Source organism: Neofelis nebulosa, chromosome 10 (assembly GCF_028018385.1).
Source record: "Neofelis nebulosa isolate mNeoNeb1 chromosome 10, mNeoNeb1.pri, whole genome shotgun sequence".
Classification (NCBI taxonomy): Eukaryota; Metazoa; Chordata; class Mammalia; order Carnivora; family Felidae; genus Neofelis; species Neofelis nebulosa.
Genome location: NC_080791.1, coordinates 70,979,340 through 70,993,873, shown reverse-complemented (window position 1 = coordinate 70,993,873; position 14,534 = coordinate 70,979,340). Strand labels below are relative to the sequence as shown.

Here is a 14,534-nt window from a genome sequence, read left to right as displayed (position 1 = left end):
TTTTGTTGTTAATAATTTGTGCAGCTTTTCTAGCTACTTTCAGGGGGAATGACGGTCTGAGTTACCTAGTTAACTATTACTGTATGCTTGAGTCATCAATATTTTAAATTATAAAACCACCATAACTTTATCACCAACAGTATTTCTTGTTTGAGGATATAAAATGTTTCAGAATGACATAATAAACTATATTTTATTTTATTTATTTAAAAAAAATTTTTTTGTTAACATTTATTTATTTTTGAGACAGAGAGAGACAGAGCATGAACAGGGGAGGGGCAGAGAGAGAGGGATACATAGAATCTGAAACAGGCTCCAGGCTCTGAGCTGTCAGCACAGAGCCTGACGCGGGGCTCGAACTCACGGACCGTGAGATCATGACCTGAGCCGAAGTCGGACGCTTAACCGACCGAGCCACCCAGGCGCCCCAATAAACTATATTTTAAAACAACTCCTCTCTATGTCATAAAAACTCTTTTGGGCTTAGAGTTCAACATTATCATAATTAATTACTCTATTTATGAACCCTACCCATAAACTGAAAAGACTGCATTCATTTGTATAGCACACTTTAGTCCTTTTTTTTTTTTAAGATTTTATTTTTAAGTAATCTCTACACCCAACGTGGGGCTCAAACTCACAACCCTGAGATCAAGAGTCGCATGCTCTTCCAACTGAGACAGCCAGGCACGTCCCCAGCACATTTTACCCTCTGTTACTTGAAAACACTTTTACCCTCTGTTACTTATAACTTGTTCCTAGTAACTTCTCTACTTATCTTGTAAGTATATAAAAATGTTATAATCTTCATTTTAAAGATGGATAAACTGAAGTTAAACTCACACATTTATTCATTTCTAAAACAATCTAAGAAACTGTTCCGAAATTCAGACACACAGGACCTTTGCAATCTCACCTGACTTTCCACTGTGGCAGTCTATACCAGATTCGGATTCAGATGTTGAAACATATTTCAATATTTGATGTCCACAGCTTAAAGAATAAAATAGATAAATATACATTCATAAATGAGGCTAAACTTTTTACCTAAATACAATTTTGAAATCTGCTTAACTTTTAACCAGGAACCCCGTTGCAAAATATCATACAAGTCCAATCTCTCTATAAACTTAATAGGCTTTATCCTGGAAGGCATCTTGTGTCCCCAAAGAAACTAACATATTTTGAAAGTCACCACTGAGGTCTGAGGTAAACACTTATCACTGATAAAAAACTAAGCAGAAATGAAAACAAACACCATATGAACTGGGTACTAAGGTAGTATATACTAAAAGAATTCTCATAATTTACTGGTATCTTGAGATGGATAGAATACTACTATATATCACTTTTGATAAAGATCACTTAATTGGAAAATGAACAATTGCACTAAAATGAGGAAAAATTTCTTAAAAAGAAAAACTACTTGATAAATAGGGAAGATACAGTCTTAATCCATCAACTAGTTACAACATAAAACTAGAAAACTAGGAATATTTTATTAAAATAACCTATATTTTGAGACAGAAATAATCAACATTTAGGAAACTTACCTGTTACATAAACTGCTATCAGAATTTCTAACATGCTGATAAAAATCTGGTGAATTGGGTGCACTGCCCAGAGATCGGTGTAAAATAACACTTGGCTTAGTAAGAGAACTGGCAGTGGCAGGAAATTCTACAGGTGATCGATTCATTAGAGAGCCAGCAGAGACTGGTCCATGGCTGGGAGAATTCACAGGACTCAGGCTGGGGAAAGCACCTGAAAAATTCAAAAGAGAAGAAAGAGATCAATAAATATGTAGGCGTGTGTTTGTGTTTATTGTCTATATGTATTTATAAAGAGCATTTTCCTTTTTTATTTAAAAAAATTTTTTTTTTTAATATTTATTTATTTTTGAGAGACAGAGTGAGACAAAGTGAGACTGGGGGAGGGGCAGAGAGAGAGGGAGACACAGGATTGGAAACAGGCTCCAGGCTCTGAGCTGTCAGCACAGAGCCTGACGCGGGGCTCGAACCCACAGACTATGAGATCATGACCTGAGCCGAAGTCGGACGCTCAACCGACTGAACCACCCAGGCGCCCCTGCATTTTCCTTTTTTTAAAGGAAGCAAAGTATTTGCAATTAAATGATAAACCAGATTTCCACGTGGAGCTATCTTCAAGACATTCCAGGCATTTAAGCAGAATATAGACCATGTTTGTCATCATGAATGAGTGTGAAATAAACACCTTGTGGCAGGATGGCACAGATATTGAGAGTGTAACTAAGACGTACACAAAGTGTGGCGCAGATTTTCCTAATTCACATTGGTGTTTATCTTTCACATGTTGAATCCCCACCAGCTTGATCATCCACATGAAGAAAGCATGGTTACCAGATTTTACTGAAGAACCAAAGTTCTTAACAGCATTAAGCAAGTTGAGCGAAGACAAAATTATATGTTAACACGACTGCAGATCTCTTTTAAAAATATGCCCAAATCTTTCCAGCTCATTCATTCGACAAATATTTGAGAGCCTACTATATGGTGGAAGATGTGTTGGATTTCACAATGGAGAAGAAGTTACCATCCCTGCTACTCTACAAACCTAGAGACTAGTGGTGAGTACAAACAAGTACTAAGTGCTAAAATAAGGGGGAAAGAGAAAACCCAGAGTACTTCAGAAATCCATCTCTAATCCTACTGATCTGCTCCAAAAATCTTCACTGAGTGCCTTGAACTAAGGTGAAATGGGTATCTGGAGAGAGGTAGGCAGATTTAAAACTTCATTTGGAAATAAAGATCCAAGTAAAGTGTGAATCAGAGAGCACAGCACTTAGTAGTTATTCAGGACCTATGACAGTTTTGCCATAGCGGTATAAACACTTGCAGATGTGTGTGATGGTTAATTTTATGTGTCAACTTGGCTTGGCTATGGTGTTCAGCTGTGTGGTCAAGCACCGGGCTAGTTGTCGCTGTGAAAGTATTCTTCAGAGGTGACTAACACTTCAATCAGTAAACTGAGTAAAGCAGATCACCCTCCCTAATGTGTATGGGCTTCAGCCAATTGGTTGAAGGCCTTAAAAGAAAAGACTGAGGTCCTCCAAAGAGGAAAGAGTTTTGCCTCAAGACTGCCTTCAGATTCAGGACTGCAGTATCGACTCATGCGAGAATTTCTAGCTGGACAGCCTGCCCTGTAAATCTCAAACCTGTCAACCCTCAGTCTTGCAAGCCAATTCCTTAAAATAAACCTATCTCTCCATCTCTCTCTCTCTCTCTCTATGTAAATACACACACACATCCTATTAGTTCTGTTTCTCTGGAGAACCCTAATACGATGTGTTGTTTTATTTAATCTAATAACTTTGTGAGTTAAGTAGTATTTTCATCTTCATATGTCGGAGGAGGGGAGAGGGGAGAGGGGACTCCAAAAAAGTCAAAAAACTTGATTTAACAGTTAAAAAAGTCAAAAAACTGTGTTAACAGGTAACACTGTGAGATCAGACTCTTTTCCCAGGGCTGCCACTGCTACTCTATCAGACTCATTTCTTTAGAGGTTCCTATAATTTCATACAATGTTAGGGCTGAATGGGATTTTTTTTTTTTTTTTTAATCCGGTCAACTTAATGTCTCAGAAGAGGAAACTGAGGACAAGATGTGTCTTGCTCGTCATAATCACTGGTTACTAACTGGAAACAAAGGTTCCAATTTTTAGCCTTCTTTTCTCTAATTATACTAGTGAGTATCCAATATCCTGACAAGTGGGCTAAGAAGAATAAAGGGTATAAAATTTTAGTGTAGAGATTGGATATACAGACAAACCTAGAAATCCTTAAAAAATGCTTTCTATAATATAGATCCACCATTTTTATTTTAAACCCTCTTTACTGTGAAATATAACACACACATAGAAAAGTTACAATGGGACTACTCATCACTCAAGCTAAGACATAAAATACGGCCAGAGCTCAACCACCCTGCCTTCTAACTCCCCTGCCTCTCTTTAAAGGAAATCATTATTTTGACTTTTATGGTATCGTTTTTCTTGCCTTTCTTTATATTTATACCATGTATGTACGCATTTTTTGACAATGTGGATTACTCTTGCCCCTTTTGTGAACTTTGTAAACTGAATTAGACAATAAATATAAATGCTTCTATGCCTTGCTTACATTTTAAAATAATATTTTCAGGCAGTTACTTGTTATTGTGGTTGATTTTCAATGCCATATCAAACTGTATGCATGAATATAGCACAATTTTATTTCTCTATTCAAGTACTGAATGGCCAAATTGTCTTCCAAAGTGGCTGTAGCATTTCACTTTCCCATCAGTGTATCAGAGTTTCCACTTCTGAACGTTTTTACCACTTGTTTTTATCTGTCTTTGTAATTACAGACATCACAATGGTATGAAGTCACAGGTCACTGTGGTTTTGATTTACATTTTCCGTAATGATTAATACTGAATATCTTTTCATGTGGTATGGGCCATTTGTACATCTTCTCTGGAGAAACATCTATTCAGATTTTTGCCCATTTTTTAAGAAGGTAATTTGTCTTTTTATTATTGAATTACAGACATCTTTGTATATTCTGGATAAAAGGCCACTATCAAATACATGATTTGCAAATATTTCCTCCCATCCTGTGTCTTATCACTTTCTTTAGGTCTCTGTAGAAATACAAATGTTTTCAATTTTAATGAATTCCAATTATCAGGTTTTTTCACTCATGAACTGTGCTTTTGGTGTCATACCTTAGAATGCTGTATTCAAAACCCAAAGTCACAAACTTTTTTTTTGTTTTCTTCCACTAGTTTTAGGCTTTCACTCCTACCGTTGAGTCTATGATGCATTTTGGTTAATTTTTGAGTATGACAAAAGGTAGAATTCCAAATTCATTCTTGCTCCTGTCTATTTCCAGGATTTGCTAAAAACACAATTTCTTCCCCATTGAATCATCTTGGCACCCTTGTTGAAAATCAGTTGACCATGTAAGGATTTATTTCTGGACTCTCAATTCTATCCCACTGAGCTGGAATATCCTTATGCCAATACCAGTCTTGATTACTACAGCTTGGTAGTAAGTTTTAAAATTTGCCAGTGTGAGTCCTCCAATTTCTTCTTTTTTATTAAAACTGTTTTAGCTATGCTGGGTCCCTTGAATTTCCATATGAATTTTATGATCAGCTTGTCAATTTCTGCAAAGAAGCTAGCTCAGATCTTGATAAAGATGGCAAGAAATCTAGAACAATTTGGAGAGAAATGCCATCATAACAATATTACATTTTCTGATCCATGAACACAGGAATATTTCTTTTATTTATTTAGACTTCTTTAATTTCTTTCAACAATGTTTTACAGTTTTCAGTGTACAGGTCTTACACTCTTGTTAAATTTGTTGCAAAGTATTTTACTATTTTTAATGCTAACTGTATATAGAATTATTTTAATTTCATTTTGCATTGTTCATTGCTAGTATACGAAATACAACTGATTTCTGCCTAGAGATCTTGTATCCTGACATACTGATAAACTTCTTTATTGGCTGTAATAGATTTTAATGAATTTCTTCAGATTTCATAAATACATGACATTATACGCAAATATAATTTTACCTCTTCCTTTTATTCCTTCTTAGCTAATTGCTATGGCTAGAACCTCCAATCCAATATTGAGTAGAAGTAGCAATTTTAACTATTAACATCGTTTTATATTTTCATTTTATAATTTCTAGTTCTATTTTCTCTTTGATGAGATACTATTGTCATACTCAAATACTCTTGAAATGGTTTCTGCTACAACTTTAAACATATTTATAATAGGAGATTTAAAGTCATTGTGTGCTAAGTCCAAACTCCAAGCCCCGTCAGGCAAATTTTCTGTTGGCTGTTTTGCTTTGTGTGCATGGCAAAAATTTGCTTGTGTATTTAATTTTTTTTGTTGTTGAAAACTGGACATTATATTTTAACAGTTCTGGCATCAGATCCCTCCCACATCCAAGGTTTGTTATGTTGCTGATTTATGTTTGTTTTCTTGTTTCTGATTGTTGAATGACTTTCCTGGACTAATTATGTAGATTCCGTTTTCTCTGAGGTGTGTAGCCACTGAGTTCTTTGCTGGTTTTTTTTCCTTTAAGTTCTTGATTTATATTTTAAGCTTGACTTCCTGCAAGTCACCCATGGGTCAGTATAATTTTGTGGTCAGCGAATGATGTGTCAGAACATTTCTTTAAATGCTTTGCCTACACGTCATCTGTAGGAGGGAATGTTTGAAAAGATACACCTTCAAACTTCAGTTTACGAAACAGCCTTAGATTTCACATCTCACTTGTGACAGCTTCTAGGTCAGCTACAGATAAGTGACTAGGGCCTTCTCCTTTCCCAGATCTTTCCTATGCACACGCACATTCTGGCACAGGATCCTGAGATCTTCAGGAATCTGTCAGACACTTTCAAATTCCCTATGGTCATCTAGTAGTATCCAGGATTTCCTTTTAAATTCTCAGGCAGCTCTTGTTTACCACAAGTGAAATAACAGCCTTAGGCAGTCACAATGTCGGCTGGCATAGGGTTTGTTTTTTAGAAAGCTGAGCTCCGAGTCAAATCAAATACCCACAACACTTCAGGAACAGAGATTTTCCAAGGAGCTTTAAGTTTATATTAAGTTTGGGCAAAGTATTTACTGTCCTCTTGGGGGAGTTTCAAAAGAGGTCAGATCTCTCTGATGGCTGCAATGCTATTGGCTTTTAGCAATAATGCCACCGAGGGAGAAAGCTGGGAAGGGATAGTTCCCAAATAAAATGCCACAGAACCCACCGTCTTACCAGGGTTCAATAGTCTGTCTTGTACAGAGGACTTCTAGTTTTTTCTCAGGCTTGGGTTAATTTCCAGAGTTCTGATATGGCTCAGTTTCATTTTTTTTTTTTTTTAATGTTTATTCATTTTTGAGAGACAGAGAGTACGAGCAGGGGAGGTGCAGAGCAAGAGGGGGACAGAGGATCCAAAGTGGGCTCTGCACCAACAGCACAGAGCCCAATGCGGAGCTCGAACTCACGAACCGTGAGATCATGACCTGAGCCGAAGCTGGACGTTTGAACGACTAAGCCTCCCAGGTACCCGAGTTTCACTTTTTTGACCCCTATTTTTGTTATTTTAGCAGGAGAGTGAGTTTACAGAAATATTTTCTCTGCCATTCCTGAATGAGTCTCTATATGTGATATTAATACTTTGAAACTCATTGAGACTTGTTTCATAGTCTGACAAATGGTCTGTTATCAATCTTGTGTGCATTCTTTGAAGTAATTTTTTTTTTAACATTTATTTATTTTTGAGACAGAGAGAGAGCACGAATGGGGGAGGGTCAGAGAGAGAGGGAGAAACAGAATCTGAAACAGGCTCCAGGCTCTGAGCTGTCAGCACAGAGCCTGATGCAGGGCTTGAACTCACGAACCGCGAGATCATGACCTGAGCTGAAGTCGGACACCCAACCAACTGAGCCACCCAGGCGCCCCATTGTGTGCATTCTTTGAAAAAATATTCATCCTGGCTGAATGTAGTGTTTTACAGTCAGGTCAGTTAATTCATATTGTTCTAATCTTTCTTATATCTATACTAACGTTTTGGTCTGCTTATTCTACTAGTTAATGAGAATGGTGAATTAAAATCTCCAAATATTAATATAAATTTGTCTATTTCCCCCCTTTAGTTCTGTCATTTTTTGGTTCATGTATATTATTGCTATGAGATCAGAAGTAACTGTGTCCTTATATAAAGAGTGGGTGTCTTGTAAAGAACATACGCTTGAGTCTTGTGTTGTTAACTGTCTGACAATCTTTGTCTTTTAACTGGAGTGTATTTTCACTTTTTGTTGAAACTGAATATTTTTAAAATATACTTAACAACTTTAGCAGATCCCTCCCCCCCCCCCACAAAATGTATATTCAATGTAATGTAGTCTGTTTAATCCACTATCTTGCTATTTATTTTTCAGTTGTTCCTTCTTTTTCTCTTTTATTTTCTCTTTTCTTGGATTCTTCTGGGTTACTCAAGTTTTTTAAAAAATCATGCCACTGTTACCTCCTATGATTGTTTACTTATACCTTTTTTAAAATTCTTTTAATTGTCACTGTATATTACAATGTGCGTCTTTGAAGTATTAGTTTCTCTCAAACTTAAAACTTTTTACTACTTTTCAATCATTGCTAGTACATTACAAATCCATTTACCCTTCTCCCACCCTTTATATGCCATTGTTATCATACATTTGACTCCTTCATATATTATGCATGCAACAAGGAAGTGATTATTGCCGTTGTTGTTATTTCTAAGTTACATCCAAGTTAGTTAGCATATAGTGCAACGATATTTTCAGTAGATTCCAGTGATTCATCCCTTATGTTGAACACCCAGCACTCATCCCAACAAGTTCCCTCCTTAATGCCCCTTACCCATTTACCCATCCCCCCACTCACAGTTTGTTTTCTGTATTTAAGAGTCTCTTATGTTTTGTCTCCGTTTTTATATTCTTTTGCTTCCTTTCCCTTATATTCATCGGTTTTGTATCTTAAATTCTTCATATAAGTGAAATCATCTGATATTTGTCTTTCTCTGACTGACTTGTTTCACTTAGCGTAATACCCTCTACTTCATGTTGTTGCAAATGGCAAGATTTCATTCTTTTTTTTTTTTTTTTTTTTTTTTTTAATTTTTGGGACAGAGAGAGACAGAGCATGAACGGGGGAGGGGCAGAGAGAAAGGGAGACACAGAATCGGAAACAGGCTCCAGGCTCCGAGCCATCAGCCCAGAGCCCGACGCGGGGCTCGAACTCACAGACCGCGAGATCGTGACCTGGCTGAAGTCGGACGCTTAACCGACTGCGCCACCCAGGCGCCCCGATTTCATTCTTTTTGATTGTCGAGTAATATTCCATTGTGTATGTATGCATGTAATGTATAGGTATATGCATATGTATATGTATATACACCACATATTTTTTATGCATTCATCTGTCGATGGACATTTGGGCCCTTTCCACACTTTGACTATTGTTGACAGTGCTGCTATAAACATTGGGGTGCATGTGCCCCTCAAAACAGCACAACTGTATCCCTTGGATATACACCTAGTAGTGCAATTGCTGGGTCCATTATTATTGTTTTTAATCAACATTCACTTATATTCACTCAATTTAGGCTTATTAGAGCTTTTCATTCATTCCTATCATTCTGTGCTTCAATCTGGATCATTTTCCTCCTACCTAAACTACTATCTTTGCTGGATCTTAGTAGTGCAGGCCTATCAGCAATAAGTTCTATCAGCCTTTGTATGAAAAAATATTATTTCAATTTAATTTGTAAAATGTATTTTAATTGGGGCGCATGGGTGGCTCAGTTGGTTAAGGGTCCAACTTGAGTTTAGGTCATGATCTTGCGGTTCATGAATTTAAGCCCCGTGCTGGGCTCTGTGCTAACAACTCGGACCCTGGAGCCTGCTTCAGATTCTGTGTGTGTGTGTGTCTCTCTCTCTGCCCCTCCCCAGCTCACACTCTGTCCCTTTCTCTCTCTCTCAAAAATAAATAAACATTTAAAAAAATTTTAAAGATATTTTCATTGATAAAGAATTCCAGGTTGGCATTTTTCTGTTTTTTTTTTTTTTCAATACTTTTAATATGCCATTCTAGGTCTTTGAGTTCATACTTGGTATTATAGAATCACTGTGAATATTATTGTTGTTCCCTGAAAAATAACCTTTTTTACTTGGTTGCTTTTGAAATTTTTCTTGTTGTATAATTCAGGGGTTTGCCTGAAATCCTTATGATTTTATCTATCTTCTTGGGGTTCACCAAGTTTCAGGAATTTGCTAATTCCCTTACTATTTTGGAAAATTATTCTGCCCTATTGTTTCTCTCCTCCCCTTTTGAGTCTTCATTTACACAGAACCATTAATTGTGCCTTAAATGACTCTTAAATGTTGTTCTGTTACTTAGGCTCATAAACATTAAAGGCTCTTATGTCTTCTGTTACGTAATACCTTTCTTTATCTCTGATAAGTTTCTTTGCTTAGAAATCTGCTCTGGCCGAAATTTATATAGCTTATACCTGCTTTCTTTTGATTAGTGTTAACATGGTGTATTTTTCTCCATCCATTTACTTTGAATTTTTATGTGTCTTTACACTAAAAGTGGGTTTCTTACAGATAATATATATTTAGGTCATGTTTTTTGTTCTACTTTAACAATAGACATCTTTTTCTATATGTATTTATTTTTGAGAGAGAGAGAGAGAGAGAGTGAGCGGGGGAGGTGCACAGAAAGAAAGAGGGAGGCAGAGGATCCAAAGTGGGTTCTGTGCTGACAGCCCCCAGTGCGGGGCTCCAACCCATCAACCATGAGATCATGACCTGAGCTGAAGTCAGACACTTAACGGACTGAGCCATGCAGGCGCCCCCAACAATATAGGTCTTTTAATTAGTACATTTAGGCCACTGGTGTTCAGAATGATTACTGATACAGTTGGATTAACATCTATCATATCTATTACTGTTTTCTATTTGTTGTCCTTGTTCTTCGTTCCTATTTTTGTTTTCTACTCTTCTTCTGTTTTTGTGGTTTTGAGAATTTTTATCATTCTACTATCTCTCTTTTCTTAGAATATCAGTTATACTTCTTTTTCAACTTTTTTTAATGGTTGCCCTAGAGTTTGCAATATACATTTTACATCTAACCCAAGTTCACTTCACAGATACCTTATAATTATGAGTACCTTATGATAATAAAATAACCCCAATTCCTCTGTCCCTTGTATCATTGCTGTCATTCATTTATATATATGCATATATACACATACATAAAATACATATATGCACATATAATTGAATACATTGTTGCTATCATTATTCTAAACTACTATCTGTTAGATCAAATAAAAAGAAAAATAAAAGCTTTTAATTTTACCTTCACTTACGCCTTCTTCAGTGCTCTTCTTTTCTTTATGTAGATCTGAGTTTCTGACCTACACTACTATTCTTCTCTTTAGAGAACTTCTTTTAACATTTCTTGTACATCAGGTCTACTGGCAACAAGTTCCCTCAACTTTTGTCTGAAAAAGTCTTTACTTTCCTTCACTTTTGGAGGATAATTTCAAAGGGTACAGAATTCTAGGTTGGCGTTCTTTTGTTTTTTTTCCTCACAATACTTTAAATGTTTCATTCTACTCACATGGTTTCTGAGGAGAAGTTTCATGTCATTATTATTTTGTTCTTTTATATGTAAGATGTTTTTTTTTCCCTTCTGGCTTCTTTAATGATTTTTTTTTATCTTTAAATTTCTGTAATTTGAAAACAATATGCCTAGGTATTGTTCTTTTGGTATTTATCCTGTTTGGTGTTCTGTGAGCTTCCTGGATCTATGGTTTGGTGTCTGATACTAATTTGAGACGATTCTTGGTCATTATTGTTTCAAATATTTCTTCTATTCCTTCTCTCTTTTTTTTTTAATTAAAAAAATTTTTTTTGATATGAAATTTATTGTCAAATTTGTTTCCATACAATACCCAGTGCTCATCCCAAAAGGTGCCCTCCTCAATGCCCATCACCCACCCCCCTCTCTCCCTCCCACCCCCCACCAACCCTCAGTTTATTCTCAGTTTTTAAGAGTCTCTTATGGTTTGGCTCCCTCCCTCTCTAACTTTTTTTTTTCCTTCCCCTCCCCCAAAGTCTTCTGTTAAGTTTCTCAGGATCCACATAAGAGTGAAAACATACGGTATCTGTCTTTCTCTATATGACTTCCCTCTCACTTTCTTCTCTTTCTGGTATTCCTTTTGTATTTGCCCCACAGTCCTTGGGTATTTGATTCTGCTTTTTCAATCTTTGTTCTCTTTGTTTTTCAGTTTTGAAGATTTCTCATGCTCAAGCTAAGACAGTCTTTCCTCAGTTGCATCCAGCCTACTGATGAGCCTGTTAAAGGCACTCTTCATTTCTGTTACAGTGCTTTTTATCAAGAGCATTTATTTTTGTTTTATTATTTTAGGACTTCCACCTCTCTGCTTACACTGCCCACCCATTCTTGCATGTTGTCTACTTAATCAATTAGAGCCCTTGGCATACTAATCATAGTTGTTTTAAATTCCCAATCTGGTAATTCCAACATCCCTATCTGATTCTGATAACTGTCTGTCTATCCAAATTGTGTCTTTTACCTTTTGGTATGCCTTACAATTTTAAGAAGTGCCAGGACATACCTGGTAAAAGAAGCTACCGTAAATAGGTCTTTAATAATGGTGCTGAGGTGTGAGGGGAGAAGTGTTCTATAGTCCTGTGATCAGGTGTCAGTCTTTCAGTGTGAATCTGGATCTGCAACTATTCAGGTTAGTTTAGATAGTTCTATATTTTATCCCTGAATTCCTAGTGCCTAACAAAGTATCTGGTATATAGTGGCTGTTTAAAAAGTGTTTATGAATGAATGAGCCAACAGTCAATTAATGGTCAATCCAAATTGCTTAGTCATGTTAATTTACAACATATAAATAGCATTCAAAACCAGCTCTAAATGTATAATGAGAAAATTCTGTAGTACCATATACTTTGAGACCTCCCACATTTAAATCATAAAGAATGATTTCTTACCAGCTCTTCTTAGACCTATATGGTGAGTTAGGGATATGGAAGATGACCTCTGCTTCGTCATTGTCAGTAGATTTGAACTTAAAGGTCCATTTAGATAGGATCCTTGACTAAAAGGGAAAGATAACAAATTAAGAGTGTTAAAGCCATGGGAAATTTCCTCTTTTTTTTATTCATGGTCTTCAGTTCAACTAGGAAATACCTGCTTATACAGAATTTAGACATCTATCTAGTTGCTTAAAGGCCTAAAGCAGGAGCCAGCAAATGTTTTCTATAAAGGACCAAGTAGTAAATAAATACTTTTAGCTTCACAGGCCACAAGGTCTCCACTGCAACTACTTAACTCTGCCATTGTAGCATAAAAGCAGCCACAGAGAATAATAAATACAACTGTGTTTCAATATAATTTAATTTGCAAAAACAGCTATGGACCACATTAGGTCCACAGGCTGTAGTTTGCTGAACCCTGGTATAAAGCAGGTTATCAATATCATCTGGAGGACTTCTTAGAACACAGACTGCTAGTTCTACCTCCAGGGTTTCTGATTCAGTAGGTCTGGCGTAGGGCCAGTAATCTGCATTTCTAATAAGTTCACAGATGATGCTGACATTGGTGGGTCCAGGGACCTCACTGAGAATCACTGGCTAACATATACAGTTTTCACTCTCTTCTGTTCCCTCTCTTCACAGATATCGATTACCCCCTAACTCAGTCATTTCCTATAACTGAAATACTTACTGTAGGTTTTAGGGCTCTTATAAAGAAATTAAATGTAGGTTGGCAATCACACAGTACAGCCATGCGATGTATAAAATGCAATTTAAAATAAAATATATTTGAAAGCTTCCCAGTGCCAAGCGTGTAGCAAGCACACCATAAATTTTACCTTCTTTTTCTTCAATATTCACCATTTTCTTTTGTCAGTAAACTCCTGATGAGGGCACGTGGACACAGGCTCCAGGGCAGATCTAGATTCTCTCCTTCTCACTCGTACTTTTTAGTACAGCCTAAGTTCTCAATAAGCTCTTCCCCAACTGCTTCATCTTTCCTGCACCTCCCTACCCATTACTGCAGGAAGGCCTATTTCTTCTGTGACTTAAAGGTTTTGGTTCATGTCTCCATTACAAATTCATCCACAATGTATTATAATTTCACTGCTTACAGATTCTTTTCCCTCATTAATTTGTGATTCTTTTTAGGGGCTATAAAGACAGATCTCTGCATTGACAGTGGAGATAGCACAGTGCCTGATAAACGTGTTCAACAGTTATTTGTGGAATAAATGAATGCTCTTTTCTTTAGGTTCCTAGTCTCAATTTTTTAGAGAACAGGTCATTTTTGCTCCCCAATTCTGAGTGGATGGACTCTTTTTCTTTTACTAACTCCTGCCTTGAGCCTCTCCTTGGGCCTTTTTCTAAAATCTAGTTTCTTCTATATCCCCAAGGGAGAAAAAAAAATCTGTATTATAGAAACAGAAGGCATGTAAAATCAGTTAGAGCCATTTCACTAAAACTTCCTTGTTGACATTAACAAAAATTATAACAAAAGCACTATTTTGAGTATTTATTATGTACCATTCATTGTTTTATGTCGTTTACATACTTTATCTTTTCTAGTCTCCTATATGACAGACAAGGAAACTGAGGCTTGAAGAGGCTAAGTAATGTCCCCCAATTCATACAGCTAAAATTCATAGTGGCAGAACTAAAATTCAATCTCCAATTTCTTTGACTGTAAATGGAAAAAGCATTTACTCTCTACCTATTTTTAAAAAACGTTTATTTTGAGAGAAAAAGAGAGAGCACACGTGCAAGCCAGGGAGAGGCAGAGAGAGAGGGAAACAAAGAATCTGAAGAAGGCTCCACATCCTTAGTGCAGAGCCCAGCATGGGGCTTGAACTCACGAACCATGAGATCATGACCGG

General features: G+C 36.5%; 1 protein-coding gene across 1 annotated transcript in view; it reads right to left on the bottom strand.

Annotated features, from left to right (window-relative positions):
* Positions 1-14,534, bottom strand: part of PDE3B (phosphodiesterase 3B) — a 175,904-nt gene that overhangs the window by 34,258 nt on the left and 127,112 nt on the right. The window contains exons 5-7 of the mRNA XM_058688323.1: positions 12,613-12,719; positions 1,554-1,764; positions 917-993 (exon numbers count right to left, since the gene is read on the bottom strand). Of these exons, the coding sequence (XP_058544306.1) occupies positions 917-993; positions 1,554-1,764; positions 12,613-12,719 (395 nt within the window). The remainder of the gene's footprint in view (positions 1-916; positions 994-1,553; positions 1,765-12,612; positions 12,720-14,534) is intronic.